The 17531-nt window shown below is 65.4% G+C and overlaps 3 protein-coding genes and 1 long non-coding RNA gene across 7 annotated transcripts; 1 reads left to right on the top strand and 3 right to left on the bottom strand.

Annotated features, from left to right (window-relative positions):
* Positions 1 to 3379: 3379 nt before the first annotated feature.
* On the bottom strand, positions 3380 to 10609 carry SLC34A3 (solute carrier family 34 member 3). Of its 3 annotated transcripts, none has more exons than XM_043567105.1 (13): positions 10283 to 10609; positions 7996 to 8118; positions 7640 to 7729; positions 7032 to 7160; positions 6794 to 6937; positions 6607 to 6718; positions 6328 to 6523; positions 6050 to 6139; positions 5866 to 5953; positions 5622 to 5789; positions 5423 to 5539; positions 5195 to 5319; positions 3380 to 3957 (listed from the first exon to the last, which is right to left on the bottom strand). In XM_043567105.1, the coding sequence occupies exons 2-13, from the start codon at positions 8078 to 8080 to the stop codon at positions 3493 to 3495; spliced, it is 1809 nt and encodes a 602-aa protein (XP_043423040.1). In that variant the 5' UTR covers positions 8081 to 8118; positions 10283 to 10609; the 3' UTR covers positions 3380 to 3492. The 3 variants fall into 3 exon arrangements, with proteins under 3 accessions (XP_043423040.1, XP_043423039.1, XP_043423041.1); XM_043567104.1 differs by lacking the exon at positions 10283 to 10609 and adding an exon at positions 8819 to 10069; XM_043567106.1 differs by lacking the exons at positions 5195 to 5319; positions 10283 to 10609 and adding an exon at positions 8819 to 10069.
* On the top strand, positions 9020 to 14840 carry LOC122475296. 2 transcript variants are annotated; one of them, XR_006295137.1, is made up of 6 exons: positions 9020 to 9132; positions 10357 to 10439; positions 11518 to 11573; positions 11744 to 11812; positions 12766 to 12879; positions 14465 to 14840. It is a non-coding gene; the product is annotated as an uncharacterized LOC122475296 (long non-coding RNA). The 2 variants fall into 2 exon arrangements; XR_006295138.1 differs by lacking the exon at positions 11518 to 11573.
* On the bottom strand, positions 10189 to 11532 carry RNF224 (ring finger protein 224). Its single transcript, XM_043567123.1, is given in 3 exon segments — positions 10189 to 11085; positions 11366 to 11422; positions 11424 to 11532. Coding segments are annotated over 3 exon segments (561 nt in total). The 5' UTR covers positions 11462 to 11532; the 3' UTR covers positions 10189 to 10619.
* Positions 13277 to 14471, bottom strand: CYSRT1 (cysteine rich tail 1). Its single transcript, XM_043567118.1, has 2 exons — positions 14268 to 14471; positions 13277 to 13981 (listed from the first exon to the last, which is right to left on the bottom strand). Exon 2 carries the CDS (start codon positions 13971 to 13973, stop codon positions 13557 to 13559), a length of 417 nt encoding a protein of 138 aa, XP_043423053.1. The 5' UTR covers positions 13974 to 13981; positions 14268 to 14471; the 3' UTR covers positions 13277 to 13556.
* Positions 14841 to 17531: the final 2691 nt, after the last annotated feature.

The raw sequence follows: 17531 nt of genomic DNA, 5'->3' as shown, positions 1-17531 counted from the left end.
GGCGGGAGCGGGGGCGGCGCCGGGACGAGCGTGTGGGCGAGGCCTGACGGTCCCGGGCTGCCCTCCTCGGTCCCAACGCCCGCTCCGGTCGCGGTCAGGTGAGGGAGCACGTGGGGCCTCGGCCCCGGGGCCTGGGGAGGGGAGGGAAGGGCGGGGGCCTGCCTGGCCGCGGCGCGCACTTGTTGTGGAGACGAGTTGGCCCCGCGCCGGTCGCCTGGTGCCTCGGCCCCAGGGGCGCACAGAGCTGCGTGGAGACGAGGGCGGGCCCCCGATCTCCGGGCGCTCCGTCCCCGCTCCCCCCCACCATACCTGGGCTTGACAAATGCGTTTACTTTTTCTGTAGTTTGTGAAGGAAAAACAGTTAAATTACATATGGTCGCATTTTTAATCAGTCGTTTTAAAAACTGCATTTGCGTACGTTTTTGTAACATTTTAGAACAACTGAATCACATCTTTTGGTCAGCCTTGAACTGTCTCCCTTGCTGTGGCCACTGGAGCCTCCCTAGATTCTGGTTTTCTCAGGGAACTTCCTGCTTCCTTTGTCTCCCGACCCAGAGGTGTTGGGGGGCAATACCTGGTTATGTTCTGTAAGGAGAACGCACTCTTTTTGCATAACACCCTACGGTATGCGATACCGCGTTACTATGGCATACGTGCGACCATACTATGGAATGCGACGTCCGAAACTGAACTGTGGATGAAATTGTTGAGACAAGCAGCATGCTGGCACAGAGGTTAGCATTTTCATCCCCTGGAGAGCGGTCTGCAGCTGGGCTCCTCCGGATTGCGGTCCTGGCCTGGAGGGTGAGTCAGCAGTCAGTCCCAGCGGGGCCTGGGGAACCAGCCCCCTCCCCCACACACCTGCGGGGAAGGTGGACCTAGCTTCTGTTGCTCACGGGTCTCCCTCCCCCCAGCAGGTGCTGTGCACGAAGTCACTGCCTGGCATCCCGGTTTCCTCACAGTGCCCTGCAAAGTAACTCAGCTGCCCAAGCAGCAGTCGGCAAGGCCCGGCTCTGTGGCAGTCATAAACCCGCAAATCGGGTGAGAAAGAGAGAAGCTCAGATGTCCCCCCCCCCCCCCACCATGAGCCAGCGGGTGGTACAAAGCCCTGGGGAGGTTGCTCTTTGAGATGTCTGTCAAAGCCTTCTCTTCTCATCGCCCTCCCCCAGGGTGTATGGCCTGACATCCCCACTTTCTGGAAAAGGCCCGTGCCCACAGTTCAGTGTGGCACCTCCGCTTCATATGGGTGATGGAACAGAGGCTGTGTTTCTGCCCCGGTGTGAGCCTCCGAGCTCTGAGACACCAGCTTGTCCACCTCGCCCTTCCCATTGTCCCCATGAGATGGACACTGGGAACAAGACAGCACGAGTCTCCCTGTGGCTCTCAGGCTTGAGCCCAAGAACCAAGGTGGCTGCTGCTGCACTGGGCTGGCTGGCGGAGGCCCTGCAGATCCCCACCCTGAGCCAAAGCAGTTCCTGCCACAGTGTGCAGAGATGGGCCTTAATGGGGCAGCAGGGCCAGCCCCGGGGGCCTGGGCGCCGTGGGGGTCTGTGGCCGGGAGCCATGCAGGACAGAGAGGGCCAGACGTGCTGGGAAGCCTGGGCAGGGGCCGTGGGAGTGCTGGGCGCCTGCCCCTCCCGCCCCAGCCTGCAGCTGTTGGAGGCATCCACAAACGAAGGCTCTGTTTACTCGTGGCCATGGTCCCAGCGGGAGGGTGCGTTACCGCCAGGCAGGGGCAGCAGGCAGACAGTCCTTCACGGCCTCAAAGGACCTGCAGTCAGCCTTTGTGGGCGGCCTCACCCGCCCCGGAAGGAGGGATGCATGGGGTACTTTCTTCCCTTCTCTCTGTGTCCCCACAGTGGGGACAGAAAGCTTCCACCACCACCACCACCCCCAATCTCCCCAGGGAACTAGCCAGGCCCAGCCCCACCTCTGGGAACTTTCATCAGAGGAACCTTGAGGCTGATGTCCACCACCAGGAGCGTCTTGAGGTCACTGAAATCGGAGGGAACCAAGCTGTCGTGGATGAGCCTGCTGCGGGGGTCTTGATCCCATGAGCCCCAGAACAAGTAGCTACCTGCCTCAGTGGGCAGTGAACCTCAGGCTTAGGAGGCCTGGGATCTTGGGGGGGGGGGCAGGGGACATGGGGAGTGAGGGGACCGAGAGCTGAGAGGACATGGGGAGGGCTGGGAGTTCTGAGGGGGAGTGGAAAGGCGGGACCAAGGGCAAGAAGTGACCCGGGACTCCTCAGGCCTCCTCTTCCTGGCCATTCAGACCTCTTCCCACACTGGGTCCCGGTAGGCAGACCCAGAGGGCCTGGGAAAGAGGTGCGTCCCCCAGCGGGCAGCATTCCCTGGACAAGGAGGAGGTGACGACCACAGCAGCATACTAAGAATTAGGCAACCCAGGCCCCTGCCCAGGGTCATCTCCACTTCTGATGGAGGTGGGCATGTGCCCCTTGGTGCGTGAGTTCAGGGCGACAGATGTAATTCTACCTAAGAAGCTTTTGTTGTTTTGGGCGGGGGTGGGGAGGTGAGAGAGGTGCTGTAGGAAGCCCTGGGATGGGAGCAGGGAGGCCCTGACTCCCTGGAGTCAGCTTACTGGCTGGCAGGCCGACAAGCCTTACAGGGTGGAAGTGGGCCACGCCCCTGCCGCAGGGAGGGGCAGGGGCAAGCCGGAGCCCGGGTGGGGGGTGCACCCTCAGGTGGGTGGACATCGCTCAGCCTCACCCCCTCACCTGAACTTCGCCCACCTCACAGCCGAGGGGCTTGGGGAGGCATGGGCTCCAGGTGCAGGTGGCTCTAGGGGCAGGACCTGCTTCCTGGGGGGTGCTGAGTGCCTGCTCTGCTGGACCCAAGACAGCCCTGTGTCTCACCCGGACACTGCCCTGCACCCCACCCATCTGAGAGAGACGGAGAGGGGCAGCCTGGGGCCTCCTGGTCCTCACACTGCCCTCCTCGTTCCCTGTGCGTCTGCGGGACCCATGGGGCTGGCCCTCGGAGAGGTTGCCCACGCCTGGCTCCCAGGCCACGTCCTCTGCGGGCGGGGGCGGGGGGGGGATGGGAGACGGCTGCTCCTCCCCCCTGCACCCATGGGGAAGGGCCCCGGACACGTCCAGCCTCCTCAGAGCACAGGTTCTTGCTGAGGGATGTCTCCACCTCCAGAGTGGCAGCCGCTTGGCCCTTTCTTTCCCTGGAGGCTCAGGAGAGAAACGGTTACGGCCTGGGGTTCGGGGGCCAGCTGCGTGCCCACACCCACATGGACTTGCAGTGGGTCCCGAGTGTCGGCTGGGGGACAACTGGCGCTTGTCCACCTCCACGTCCCCCGGGAGCCAGCTCAGGGGCCGTCCCCAGGCGGGGGAGTGAAGACCACTCACACCTGGTTTATAGCCTTGTTTATTTGGAAGGAAGCCAAGCTAGGTGACTCGGAAGTCTCCTGCTACTAGGATCCCCCAGGGCACCCAGAAGTCCACGAAGTGGGGGTGCCCACCCTTCACAGCTGCTGGGAGGCCAGGACCTCAGGGTTCTCGTAGCAGTGGGCCTCCTTGGCAGCGGCCGGAGGGGGGCTGCAGACCCTGCAGGGGCAGCAGCGGCCCACCAGGCGGTCCCAGGGCTCCAGAGAATGGAGCCAGAGCGGGAGCCAGGCCCAGGACCGCAGACGGCGTGGCAGCCAGGCTGGCCGGTGCCGCTGCAGGACGTTGACCAGGATGACGAGGAGTACCAGCCCCACCAGGGGTCCTCCGACTGCAGCCAGCACTGTGCTCCCTGCCAGGGAGAGCCCGAAGGCGGCCAGCGGCAGCAGCAGGAAGCTGAGCAGCAGATAGGCGATGGCCACCCAGCGGTATTTGGCGGTCACGTCCCCGAAGCGTTTGGCCAGCGGGATGGGCAGCCGCAGGACAGGCACCACGTACCACAGCAGGATGCCAGCCAGATTGAAAAAGAAGTGGATGAGGGCAACCTAGAGGTCCGGGGGCAGGCAGGGGCTGGGAGCCTGGGCCTGGCACACAGGTCCCCCTAGGCTACCCAGGACACCTGCTCCTCCTCCTCCTCACCCCCAACCTAAAGGGTACTAAATCCAGAGCCTGATAGAGGTCCACTTGTTGGCCCGGAAGGGCCACCCAGGGGGACAGATTCCGGCCAGGTGTGGGTGCACTCCTCAGGTTCGCCTCCTCTCCCCCCCCCCACCCACACTTAGGGAGCCCAGTCCAGCATCCCAGGGTGGTGACTACGCCACCAATGACCACATGGATCTGGCCCTCCACTGGGCTCTGGCCTGGCTCCTGTGGGGAGGAGGTGCAGGGCCACACATGCAGGGAACATAGTCCCCTCCAGGGGCTGCTGGACTTGAGGAGTCCGTGTGAAAGGTGCAGTCTGGAGGGCTTCCTGGAGGGGGTGGACCAGGGCCCTGCACCGAGAGCATCCGAGTGGACAGAGCAGAGGTAAAAATGCAGGTGGATGGTGGGGAGGGCTGGGGCTCATGTCCTGGTGGGCAGAAGATCTATCTGGGCTTTCAGGAGCTGCGCCTGTCTGGGCATTGGGGCAGAGCCAGTGGTGGACGGAAACTCGAGCCAGGGCAGTGGGCCAAAGAAGGGCTGACTTAGAGATGGAGTCGGCAGGACTAAATGTGACTGGGTGTGGGGCACAGAGCTAGGGGACTAGAGGGAGGCATCCTGGAGGCAGAATTGCGGTCGTGTGCAGCAACAACTTGGAGCACCTGGCACAGGTGAGGCGGGGTTTTGGCAGAAAGAGGGCATGTTGTCGGGTTTAGATGGTAGGGGAGGGGGGTGCATCCCAGAGGAGGTGCGGTAGAGGGGCTTAAGGCCCCCCAGGACCAGGATGCCTTGAAGGAGCACAGCCAGCAGCACAGGGTTGGGAGTGGAGCACGGGGATTCCTCGAGGGAGGCTGGGCAGGGGCTGCCAGAAAGGAAGAGAAGGCACCCAAGACCACATGATCCTTGAAATGACGTGGGCCCAGGGGAGCAAGATCGGGGCTGGGGCTCGGAGGGGCGTCCACAGGATCCCTAGGGTTTGAGGAGGTGGGGCTGTGGGTCCGACCCAGCAGCTGGAGATGGGTCCCAGGAGAGCTTGGGCCGTGGCCAGCCTGGCCGCAGGGTTGGACAGGAGGGAGCTGAGTCCGAGGGGGAAGCCCCAGGCCTGGATTCCGAGGGGGCCCGGGAGGGGGGCGAGGGTGGTACCTGGAGGGCGCTGAGCAGCATGTCCGCCGGACTGGCCAGGGCGGCCAGCAGGGCTGTGGTGGTCGTGCCGATGTTGGAGCCCAGGAAGAGGGGGTATGCGCGCTCCAGGCTGATCACCCCGACCCCTGGGGGAACGGGGGGGAGGGGGGGTGAGGGTGGGGGGAGGTCACCGCCGGGCCTGAGCCCTCGCGCCTGGCCCAGGGCCCAGGGCCCGCCCGCTGCACTCACCCATGAGCGGCACAACGGCCGCCGTGAAGACACTGCTGCTCTGGAGCACGAAGGTCAGGCCGGCGCCCACCAGGATGGCCAGGTAGCCGCTGAGCCAGCTGAAGGGGAAGGGGAAGTCTGCAGGGTGGGGGGAACGGGGTCACCCCCCGCCCGGCCGCCGGCCCCGCCCCCACCCCCATGCCCCCATTCCGGGCCGCACCGGCATTGATGACCTTCCTCACGGCCTGGGCGATGCGGCCGCGCAGCACAGAGTTAAGCAGTTTGACGATGAGGACGAGGCAGGTGCAGAGCAGGAGCAGGGAGGCAGCCAGCAGGATGAAGCCCACGGCCAGGTCCGTGAGCGTGGTCCCCACAAACAGGTGGTGGCCTGGGGGCAGGGCGGGGTTGGTGAACCACGCGGGGGGCGGGGGGCGGGGCCGGAGGGGGCGGGGGCGGGGCCTCACAGGGCAGCAGCTCCACCGCAACCGTTCCGTTCCTCTCAGGGCAGGGGCCGGAGGCCGCCGCTCCACAGTCGCTGCTGTTCCCCGAGGTCTGGGGAGGCGAGGCAGGGCAGGCTCAGGACCGGCTCAGAGCCGGCGGGACCGAGTAATTCGGCAGGTCAGAGATCAGGGGTCAGAGGCACCTCACCATCACCTCCCTGGTGCCGCACCATTGCTTAATGAGGCTGCTGTTGGTGGCGTTGCCCGTGGCACTGCTTGCAATCGCATCGGTGTCCAGCTGGGGGAGAGAGGCGTTGTGACCGGGTACTGGACCCGCTCGCCTGGACTCATGCCCACAGCCCGGCTCGTTCTGCCCTCTGGTCCCCCCACCCAGCGCAGGGCCCAGGACGGAGGCTGGGGCTCCCCCCCCCCCACTCCCCACATTCCCCGGCCCGAGGGGCCGCCCGAGGGCAGCACTTTCCTCACCTGCACAATGAGGTGTGTGAGAGGCTGCGTTAGCACCTTGAGGATGTCGGGCGCATGCCCCCCAGGCTGCAGGCTGGTGGCGCCCAGAGTCAGGGCGCTGAGCCTCTCCAGCAGGGCTATGGCGCTCTCCAGTGGCAGCAAGATCAGCACCGTGAGCCAGTTGAAGATGCCGTGAACAGCTGAGCCGCCAAAGGCCCTGCCGCGTTGAGCGGGGGATGGTCGGTGGCCTCAGCGGTGGCCTGGCTTGCGGCCCCCGGCCCTCCCCAGCTCCCAACTCACCTCCGAAACTCATCTCGGTCCCCTGACTGTGCCATTGAGACCAGGGTGCTGGTGATGGACGTGCCCACGTTGACACCCATGATGATGGGCACACACGCCTGGACGGTCAGCACTGTGGGGGTGCTGCATCAACCTCCCGTACCCTGCCCAGCCACCACCGTCCCGGGAGGAGAGGGGGTGCACTCACATTTGGAGGCCACCATGCTGACCACAATGGAGGAAGACGTGCTGGAGCTCTGGACGAGAACTGTGACCAGCACGCCGATGACCAGTCCAGCCACGGGGTTGGACAGCACCACGTTTTCCTTAAAGATGTCTCCAGTCACCTTGCCTGTGTCCAGAGAGCGGCGCCCTGAAGCTGTGCACGACAGGCCGCCCGCACACTGCCCCCCACCCCACCCCCCCACCTCACCCCCGTCACTCACTGCTCAGCAGCTGGAAGGCGGAGCTGAGGATGTCCAGGGAGCAGATGAAGAGGTAGAGGCTGCCCAGGAGTCCACAGGCCTTGAGGAAGCCAGTGGCCACCCGGAGCACCCTGCCGGCCACGCTGAGCTCTAAGAACACAGGACAGGGCTGTCCCTGGTGCCAGCCCCCGCCCAGCCCTGCCCTGCCCATGATGCCTCCCAGGCCACTTCCTCCTGTCTCCCTCCAGAGCAGGGCCAGGGCCCCCCTTCCTTGTCTCTTCACAGGGCAGGGCCTGGGTCTGCCTCCTTGTCCCCCAAGGCAGGGTCTGGGTCCCCTCTCTGTTCCTTGGCAGGATGGCCAAGCAGACTACTCCTGGGACCTCCCAGAAGCCTACTGGCCGGCAGGAGGAGGGGCAGGCTGGGTCAGGGTGGCTCTCATCTCCAGACAGGGCAGGCAGCTGAACTGAGGGACAAGGATCCCTGGGGCGGTGGTCTGCATAGTAGGTTTCTATACGGCCTGCTGAGGCAAACCTCCTCCCTGCGCTCTCTCCCTAAGGACCCTCTCCACGCTCAGACCCTGGGGGGGTCAGAGCCCCATTTGGCCTGTTACCCGGCACCTCAAGACCTACCTTTCCAGGACTGGCCAGTGTCCTTCAGCTGAGGGAGGGCCCAGGGGTCCATTTTCCCCTCTTCCAAGACTGGGGCAGAACCGGAGGTCCCTGCAGGAGCCAAGGTGAAGAAGGGCCAAGGACACCCCAGGTGGGGGGCCAGAGGGTGAAGGGGACTGTGGCATAGGGACTTGGGGTAGGAGAGAGGAAAGGGGGCCTCCAGCTTGTCTGGCCCTGACTGGAATTGTCATGAGCCCCCACGGGCTCTTCAGGAGGTGGCAGGAGCCCCCTCCCCACTTGCACAGAGCAATGGGTCAGGGGCTAAGTGGATAGGCAGAGAGGCAGGCGGAGGCCTGGTCCCTTGGGGCTCTTGGTACCTGCATTTCCCAGGCTCCGGTCCACCAGGCCAACTGTGTCCAGAGTAAGGGGGGGGACCTGGCCACCCGTGAGGGAATTCGGCATGGATTTCTGGCAGGGATAGACCAGGCCCAGGCCTGGATCTGCTGGGGGCGGGGAAAGCAGGTCAGATACATAGCCTCCCCCTGCCCCGCCAGGTCCTGGGGTCCTCTAACCTGAGCTCTGTCTTCCCTCCCCTCCCCCCCACACCCGCCTTGCCCACTTCCTGCTTCGTCCATCTATGGGGGATGGCTATAGTGACCTCAGGCAGCTGTCAGGAGAGCCCAGTCCCGTTTCGGGGGCAGAGTCGAGGGGACCCTGGCTCCCTGGCTCCCTCGCTGGTCCTGGCTGGAAGAAGACCTGGTGGGTGGCCCAGGGCACAGGGTGCCGGGTGCCGGAAGTGGCTAGGAGCCGGGAACCCAGGGACGTCTCCTATCAGGTGTCATCAGGGACACTGCAGATGGTCCCAGCTTAGACTTTGGCATTTGATACCAGACCGTGACGTCTCTGCTTGATAAGGGCCCCACCCCCAGTGATGGGGGCAGGGCAAGGGGCTTGGGTGCCCCCACCTCGCCTCAAGGCTCCTCTCTTCAGCCCTCTGGGTCTGGATCCCCCGTCTAGCCGTCTACCCCATCTCCCTCCCAGGCCCCAGGGTCCAGGTACTGGAGAGCTTTCTGTCACCCTCCCTCCTGTCTCTTGTCCTCAGCTCAGGAGGCTCAGGGTGGGGCCTGAGCCCTGGGCCGGGAGGTCACCAGCCCTTGTCTCGATGTCCCTGGGCCCCCACCTGGTTCTGGAAGCTCCTACCTGTGAGGGTAGTGAGGGGGCACCTGCGGGGAGGAAACACAGGGCGGGAGCAGCTGCCGGTCAAAGATCTGCTGGGCGCACACATGACCTGCTGTGTACTGAGCCCCATTAATGTTTACCCAGGAGTTGAGGCTCCCGAGGGGTACCTGTCACAGCCCCAGGTGCCTGCCTTGTCCACGTTGCACTGCTGCCCTGTGGCAGGTGCTCTGGGCCCCCAGCCCAGCCCTCTTCGAGTGGGCTTCCTCCCTGGATGGGCCCTGAGCCAGGCCAGGGGTATTGCAGGGCTGGGCACAGGCTCTGAGTGCAGGACTAGCGTAAGTAGACCCCTGTGTGGCACGACCAGACGCTGTGTGCCGCCTGCCCTGGGTAGGGCGGGGAAGGGCAGGGCAAGGGCAGGATGCTGGCACTCTGGCTGGTTGGCCTGGAGGCCCCTTGAGAAGTCTTCCCTGAGCTCTGCAGACCTTACTATGGTGGTCCCTACCCCATCAGAAGAGTGGGAGGGAGGCGCTTTGCACCCACCGGGTGGGTGGGTGGGGAGGGCCCCAGCCCCTGAAGTCTTCCAGTTCAGACCCAAGTTCAGGGCGGGGCTGGGCCCAGCAGTGCTCCCAGCGGGCCCAGCCTCAGTGGCGGGCAGTAATGGTGGAGGGCACTGTGCCTCCATCTGCAAGTTTGGGGGGGGGCGGGGCAGGGCCCGTTCCCCAGGCCGCAGTGCTGCCCAGCCCACTGCCTGTGCCACCTGGACCGGAAGACTCAGCCCATCCTGCTCCCTCCCCCCGGAGAGTCCTGACTGGCGCCGTGGCTTGTGGGTGCCTCTCGGGGTCAGTCCCCTTCCTGCTGCCCCTGCTGGGGCATGCTCCTTCCCGTCCCCCTTGGGCCACGGTGCCCTGGTATAGTTGCTGCCCACCAATCGCTGTGTGCCCTGGGGGACTTTGCCCCAGAGAAGGAGGAGGTTTCTGAGTGTCTTCTCAGCAAATTTTCTTGTCCCTCCCTGTCCTGCACCCACTGCCCGGGGCAGGCCCAGCAGTTCCTCCCAGAGGCAGTGTGACAGTGTGACAGCTCCTTTCGGGATGGGGATGGGGATGCTGCAGCCTGACTTGAGGGAATGTCTGTGCCCACAGCCTCCAGAACCTTCTCTGGCCCCTCTGAAGGGTCTGTGTGGTGGCCATTATGAGGTAGACGGAAGCGGAAGCTGAAGGCCAGGAAAAGGCCTAGTGTGGGAGTGGTCCTACTGAGCTGTGCAATCTCGGGCAGGCCCCCAGCCTCTCTGGGCCTAAAGCCAGCCGCGCCCCGGGGCCCGCTCCTTGGACATCTGTCACAGCAGGGACTTTGTGCCTGCAGGGGACCCTGCCGGAACAGTGCCCAACACGTAGTGGGTGCTCAGTGAGCTTTGTTGAATAAATGAACTTCACAGGGATGCTTTGCAAGACAGGGCTGAAGGAGGCGGCTCTCTGCTCTGGTTCCCACCTGTGGGACTTTTTTAGCCAGAGACCCGTGGAGGCGTCCTCTGAGCTGAGTCCAGGCCTGGGTTGGGCTTGCAGGAGACTCTGAGCGCAGCAGCCCTCACCACGCACACAGTCAGGCTGGCCTGAAGCCCTGGAATCCTGGCCAAGACAGGAAAGAGGTAACCGGCTTCTCAAAGCCTCACGGTACCATGGGCACAGCCCCCACACTTAGGCTGCGGTCTGGGGGTGTCCGTGTGGGGCCCCGGGCCGTTCCGGGCTGGTTGCGCGGCAGTCGGAGGTTCCACGACAAGCATGCCGTGGACAGCGGGTCCTCGGCGGGCGGTGGCAGCCGCTGGAACTCAGACCTGGGGACTGTCCAGGGTGTCCCAGCAGAGGCCGCAGCTGCAGCAGCGTCTGGGCTGGGGGAAGTGGGGCTGGGTGCCCAAGGTGGGGCGGAGCCTGGCTGGCTGCTGAGTGACAGCAGTGCTGCCTTTGGGGGGCGCGGGACGCTGGGGCTCCACGCGAGGCGGCTCCCGCTCAGCCCTGACAGCCAGGAAGGCGGCCAGGTCGAGGTCCAGCATGGCCACCCCTCCACGGGGCGTGGGTGTGCTCTGGCGGCACTGCGGGCAGGGGACCCAGCGCTGCTCGTGGGCCACCGTGTCCAGCCGCCGCACGCACGCCTGGCAGAAGGTGTGGCCGCAGTAGAGGCGGCGCGGCAGGTGCCCGGCCAGGTCGTAGGCTGAGTAGCAGATGATGCAGTCACCGCGCCGGGACCCAGTGGCAGTCCCCTCCTCGGAGACCCGGGAGCTCTCTGGCTGCAGCATCCTGGGGGAGGCGAGCAGGGGCGCTGCAGCCCACCCTGCCTGCCTCTGCTGTCATCTGGCACCGTTTGGGCCCCGACCCCGGGGGTGGGGGGTTGGCCTGGGCCTCTGCAGACCTGAGAGGGTGGGTGGTGGCCAGTGGGGCCCCAGACGCCGGGGCCTGGGCCCAGGCCGGGCTCCTGCGGCTGCCGACCGGGCAGCATCCTGTCCCCCTGTTTGGGCCCTCCTGCCCAGCTCCACACCGCCCCGCACCCCAGCCTGCCTGAGCCCCAGGCCTCTCTTACCTGCATCCGCTCTCATGGGCAGCTCTGTCCAGAGGATGTCCGGGGCTTGAGGGGGGGACCCAGGCCGCCCTGCGGCTCCCTCGCTGGGGCTCGCATTACTGGCCGAGCACAGGCGAGGCAGCAGGGAGGCAGGCAGTGGGCTCTCCTTTCAGCCACAAAGCGCTTGCAACTGGATCCACCAGGCACCACCAACTCAGCAGGAGATAAGGTGCCCCCCCAGTCTGCCCTCACCCCCCCCACACCCCTCCACGCCTGGACCCAGCTCCACTAGGCCCCCACCCAGGCCCGGCTTCACAGCTCACCATGGTCCTTGTCCCTCCCCCGGCCGCCCAGACCCTCTCCCACCCTCCTCTTAATGCTCCCCCCACCTCACACCAGGAAAGCTCTCCGGCCTTGACCTGCGTGTCTCCATCCTTCAGCTCCCAGCTCGAACAACGCCTCTTCCAGGTAACCTGCTACAACCCTCACGGGCTCCGAGCCCCGAGGGGTCCTGCTCCCCCAAAGCTCAATCATAGTGTGTGTGTCCAAGTTGATTTGTCCCAGCACCTTCCTCCCACCTGGTCTGTCCCCTCCGTCCCCATCATACGGCAGTGGCCAGCCCCACGAGGTCCCAAGGGGGTGCTCAAGCACAGGTGTGGAGACCCCCCCCACACACACACACACGGACCACCCAGAACCTCCCTGAGGTGCAGGGCACTGTGGCTAGCCCTGGTCGACCCCATTACAGGCTACAGCCCGCCCCCCCCCCCAGCATCTGCCTGGCCATAGCCCCCAGGCCAGCCCAGTGACCATGACTGTGGGCACAGCAGAACGGGGTGTGTCAAGAATGGTCCGGATGGGGTCAGGACCCTCGGCAACCTCACTACTCAGCTGGGAGGAAGTCAGAGCCAGAGGGGCTCCTCCTTACTCCTACCACCCTGGCAGTCCACAGCCTCTCTGTCTGGTTGGACAGGTTTCCGGGGCCGGCCTGGGTGGAGTCATCCTCTGGTAGAGGCAGGCCATGGGGCAGGGGCCAGGAAACTGGCACACCGGAGCCCCTGTACAGTCAGGCCAATGACATATCCACCCACACCCAGAGACGGGTCTTGCCCTGTGGCCAGTCACCCTGGGTCGGGACCCGTCCATCCAGCAAGGCCAGCTCGGCTTCCTCCTCTGGCTGGCCCTGCCTGGCCTTGGAAAGCACAGAGTGCCCAGCGCCGGCCCTACCACTCGCTCCTTGCCCTGGCATCCCAGCCTCCCCTCGGCAGTGAGGTGAGGACAGTGCTAAGCTAAGCAGCTCAGCTCTCCACTCGTCCCCCCACCCCCACCTCAGGCAGGCACATCACCCTGCTCAGACAGAGGGGAGACACGTTCTCCGAGGGGCCTCACTGGCCAGTTCCTTTTCTGTTCACCTCGTCCAGGAGGCCCAGGCCCTGGAGGCTGGACACCAGATGAGCAGCATGGCTTGGGTGCCACACAACAGATGTGCAGGAAGGGGACATTTCACGGGGAACCAGAAAAACACCCCGGCCGAGGTAGGGCCGTGACTCACGGGTGGGCAGGGCTCGGTCCTGGCTGCCTGGGCCCCCGCTCCGAGAAACTTGCCAGTGCTGGCCCCACCCGCGCAGTCCCGCCAACGTGACCCTCCTCCTGGAGGCCTTTCTTAGGGCTCCACCCCCCTGGCTCCAAACACCACATCCTCCTATGGTCTGACCCACTGGCTGACCTCTCAGGCTCGGCCTCAGCCCTAAGGAACACAAGACAGCTTGAACCCAGGCCAGTCTGGGCCAGGGCAGGGGACACACTCCCACCCCTCCTGTCCAGCCTCTGGGTGGGACAGCCCCTGAATGTACCACAGAGGCTTGAGGCCAGTGGTTGTGTCCAGCCCGGGACCCACTTCAAGGGGGCAGCAGCAGAGAAGAGTCAGCAGAACAAAGGTCACTCTGATTTATTGCCGGGGCTGCGGGCCCTGAGGGAGGTGGTCAAGGGTGTCCCCAGGGCTGCCATTACAGCCAGTGCCCAGGGCTCTGTTTCAAGGGGCTGGAGCTGGGCTGTTGGCCTCTGTGGCGGGTAGATACTCCCATTCAGGGTGGAAAGTGGCCACCTCCCACGACAATGGTCCAGTGGCTGCCCCAAACATGTGGGCACCGCTGTGGCTGCCTGAGCCATGTTGGGGTCCTGCGCGAGGCCCCTCGGCCCGGCAGGGGCTGGGCTAGGAGATGACGCAGCAGCAGCTGTGGCAGCGGCAGAAGCGAGGGCAGTGGCAGCAGGAACAGCAGGGACAGCAGCAGCAGTGGTGGGCGATGTCATCCCCGCGCCCGATGGGTGGCAGGCCAGCGTAGGTCAGTCCTGCTGGGCGCTGCCCACCGCTGTAGGGATTGCAGGGCTGCTGCCAGCTCTGCTGGCCCTGGACCGGGGTGGTCCCCTTGGCCCCCTTGCTCCCTGGAGCCTCCTCGGAGGGCTGCAGGAGCCCGGTGGGCTCCGAGGTGCAGGATCCCACAGGCAGCGGCTGGGACCCCAAGGAAGGAGGAGCCGTCTCCAGCCGCTGCCCCAGATCAGGCCGCAGGTGAGCCCGAGGGATGCTGACATGAGCATACGGGTTCTTGACGACCATCTCATGTGGGTCCATGGCCCAGCCTGGCGGGGGCAGGCAGAAGAGACAGAATCAGCTCAGCGGAGGGGCAGAGCTGCAGCCCAAGAGGGTGCCCAACCCGCAAAGGGCCTGGCTGTGGAGACACCAGGGTGTACAAGGCTTATGTGTCGTGTGGGTGCGCATGGGAGTGAGCTGGGTGTGAGGGCCGAGGTCTCCCAGCTGCCCTCCTTGCGTGGCAGTGGGGGATGGGGTGGGGAGGCTGGGAGATGCAGCTGTGCCGTCCCCGTGGCCGAGCCCCAGTGCAGGGAAGCCCCTCAGCCCAGGACCCACCTGCAGTGCTGATGGCAGCGGTGTCCCCTCTCGTCCTGTGGGCCGGGTCCCAGTGCCTGTGAGGCAAGCAACTGGCAGCTGCCTTTTCCCTCCTGGGGAGGGGCGGGGCCGTGGGGCGGAGCTCAAAGATGGGGTTCCCAAGATCCCAGGAGGCCCCAGCTCTCCCAGCACAGCAGCCACCCACCCTTCCTTCTCAGGTGGGTGGTGGCCCAGCCTGGGCTCCGAGGGGCACGGCCAGCCTGGGTGACTCAGCCTCCATGCATCTGAGGCACGTCGTCATCCCTCCCAGGACCTGCAGCTCGCCAGGAAGGAGGGCAGGAGGTGAGCCTGAAGTCAGCCTCAGCTCCCAGGCCTGCGGTGGGCTGGGGAACCCCAGCCATCACTCGCCTACCTCAGGGCCCCTGTTTTGAGGCAGAGGGCAGAGGTCCTCACTTCAACCAACAGCCTCTGCCTGGCAGACAGAGGCTAAGATGTCTGAGAGCACAAACTGCTCTGAGGTTTATAGGTTTCTAACTGATAAAAAATGTTTTATTTACACACCTTTGCTAAAACTGACCTTACAATTGGCGACGACAGGGGCTTCATTCGCAAGTGTTGTTTGTAGCTCCTTTCTGAAAATGCAGCTTCTCTTGGCGCGCTCAGGGACCACCACCAGCTCCCCACCCCACCAGGGTCTCCCACTTTCATCTGTAAGTTGGCAGGTAGCACCTGCCACACAGGGTCGCCGTGTGTGTGTGCGTGTGTGTGTGTGTGTCTGTCTGTGTGTGACGGGATGACAATGGATGTGAGTACTTGGGTCTGGGCCTGGCACTGGTGATCCTCACCCCTCGGAGCGATTAGGGCAGTAGGGTGGGTCAAGGACCTGCGCCCCCAGTCTTTGGTGCCCAACGGAACCCCCAGGAAGGGCGGGATCAAATCAGAGGTGGCCCAGAAGCCAGCGTGACCGGGGTGGCCTGCATGAGGCCAGTCAGACCGGTCCGGACACGAATTCCACCTTTGCGGCACCGGGTGTGGAGGGAAGCGGGCCCCGAGCCCCTCGGACTTCGCAGGTGTACGACAGATGCTCATTGCGCAGGCTCTAGAAGCCCCACCCACTGCCCCTACAGACTCCGCCCCTTGCTGCGAGGCGGAGGCTGGCGCATGCGTGAAACAGGCCTAGGATGGCCGGTGGGAACTTTATTCCCCAGAAGCCTCCGCGTTCCAAGGTTTCTCTGAAGACCCGGTTCGGGGTCTGCTTGCTCCGGACGGTCCAGGACACGGCCTAGGCCGCTCAGCTCTGACCGCCCGAGCTCCGGAGGCGCGGATTTGGGCGGGCTCGGGAGGTGGGCCTGAGGGGGCGGGACCTCACTCCAGGGGCGGGGCCTCGGGGCAAGGGGTGGGGCTTGGTGGCTGGTGCCTCCTTGGGTGCTCGCCCAGCGGGCGGGTGGGAAGCTGAGCAGCCCCGGAGGGAGGCCGAGGCTGGGCGCCTAGCCCTCCCCTGACCGGGGCTCTCTCAGTTGTCCATCTTAACCAGAGCCCACAAGGCTCTCGCTGCCCATCCCGTCAGGCACCTGCTCACTTGCACACCTCCCACACCCTCTCTCCATAAATGGCTTTGGAAACTGAGACCCAGACACTAGCCTGAGGTCACACAGAGCAGCAAAGTCGGGCCCCATGGGACAGCTACGCTGCTCCAGTCTGTTTTGCCCGCGTGGGCTTCGTCACCAGGAACAGCGACCTCTCTGAAGGAGCGGGGCAAGGCCCATAGCCAGGTGCAGTCCGGCCTGGACAGAGCAGAGGGGCTGTGGCCAGAAGAGGCTGAGACTGTCCAGGGTCAGGCACAGGGCCCAGTGCTGGTCACTGGAGTGCTAGCCTGCCACGTGGTAGCTGGGCTAGGTCAGGGGGTGGCACTGTGCAGGTCCCCGGCAGCTGTGGTCCCCCGCCCAGTAGTTGCCAACACGTCCTCTGTCCTTTCTCTCACCTGAGGGTTCCCCACAGGCAGAGAGAGGGTAGACACCAGGGAATCAGGGAAGCCCGGCTTGAGGAAACAGAAAGGAATGGGGCCTCCATGCTGGGTGGGGTCAGGTTAGCACACAAATATGACAGCAGGGCACGTGCTGACCTGATGGGATGCCGGAAAGGGCCACCCCACCCTGGGCGGGTGCGTGTCCTCGTGGGTTGCCCCACTGGCCTGTCCAGCTGTCTGTCGGACCTTCCGCATACCCCTCACCCTGTCCAGCTGTCCATGAGTCCTGTCCTCGGACCCTTCTCCCAACGACTGTCCCCCTCTCCATCCACTCCTCTGCTAGCTTGCTTGCCCACACCTACTCAGCCTCATGGTCACATCATCCTCTTTGAGCCTGTCAGCGTTGAGCACAACCTGGTTACACTTGTGAGCCAGAGGCATGCCTACTGGGGGCACAGTGGAAGGACAGCAGTGACGCTGACTCTCTGGGGGGGGGGGGGCACATGGCAGTCCTGGGTGGGGGGGCTATGGGAACCAGCTTTGCTGAGACCCCCCCAGTCTGCTCCTCTTGTCTTCTTCCCTCTGGCATTATGAGGTCTCGGCTTCGAAAAGCAGGATTTGCCTTCTAGAATTGGGGGTGGGGGTACTCGACTAGGACCCAGGGTCGGTCAAGCAGGACTGGGGTGGGAGTACTGGAAAGGGGTGTCGCGGGGGTCCCGATTCACACGCGGCCCGCAGGGAAGGGCAACCCCGGGAACGGGCACCAGGCCCGCGGCGATGGAGGGGCGGCTGAGAGACTGGCCCCGCCCCGCGGACCCCGCGCGGGTCCCCAGACGGGGGGTGGCGCTGCGGGCGCGGGCGGGAGCCGCGCGCACTGCGGTCCCCGCGCCTCCGCCGCAGAGCGCGCCACGCTCCGCACGCACCTGCCGCCGCGCCGCGCTGCCCGGAGCCCCGCGCCCCGCGCCCCGAGCCCCGCGCCCCTGGGAGCCGCCGTGCCGCGCCATCGCCCGAGGTCGCCGCCGGAGCCGCTGGAGCCGCCGGGCCGAGGCGCGGGCGTCGCATCCGGGCCTGCCTTTGAGACAACCTCTGCGGCGGCGGCGCGCGCGGCCCGGGGACGCCAGGCTGGGGCAGGTGAGCTCGGGCGGGGCGGGGCGGGACGGCCGCGGGGTCGCGACTCGCCTCCCCTTCCCACCCGGGCAGGGGTTGGGCCTTGGGGGCGGGGGCTGGGGAGGGGGCTGGGTCCCAAGTCCAGCGAGGGTGAGGGTCAGAGGTCGGGAGCCCTGTCTTTTGTGCGGGGTGAGGGTGGGCCCCGGGCGCTG

The sequence above is a fragment of the Prionailurus bengalensis genome, chromosome D4 (genome assembly GCF_016509475.1).
Source record: "Prionailurus bengalensis isolate Pbe53 chromosome D4, Fcat_Pben_1.1_paternal_pri, whole genome shotgun sequence".
In the NCBI taxonomy this organism is placed as follows: Eukaryota; Metazoa; Chordata; class Mammalia; order Carnivora; family Felidae; genus Prionailurus; species Prionailurus bengalensis.
Note: the sequence above shows the minus strand (reverse complement) of the source record. Positions and strands in the feature narration are given on the sequence as shown.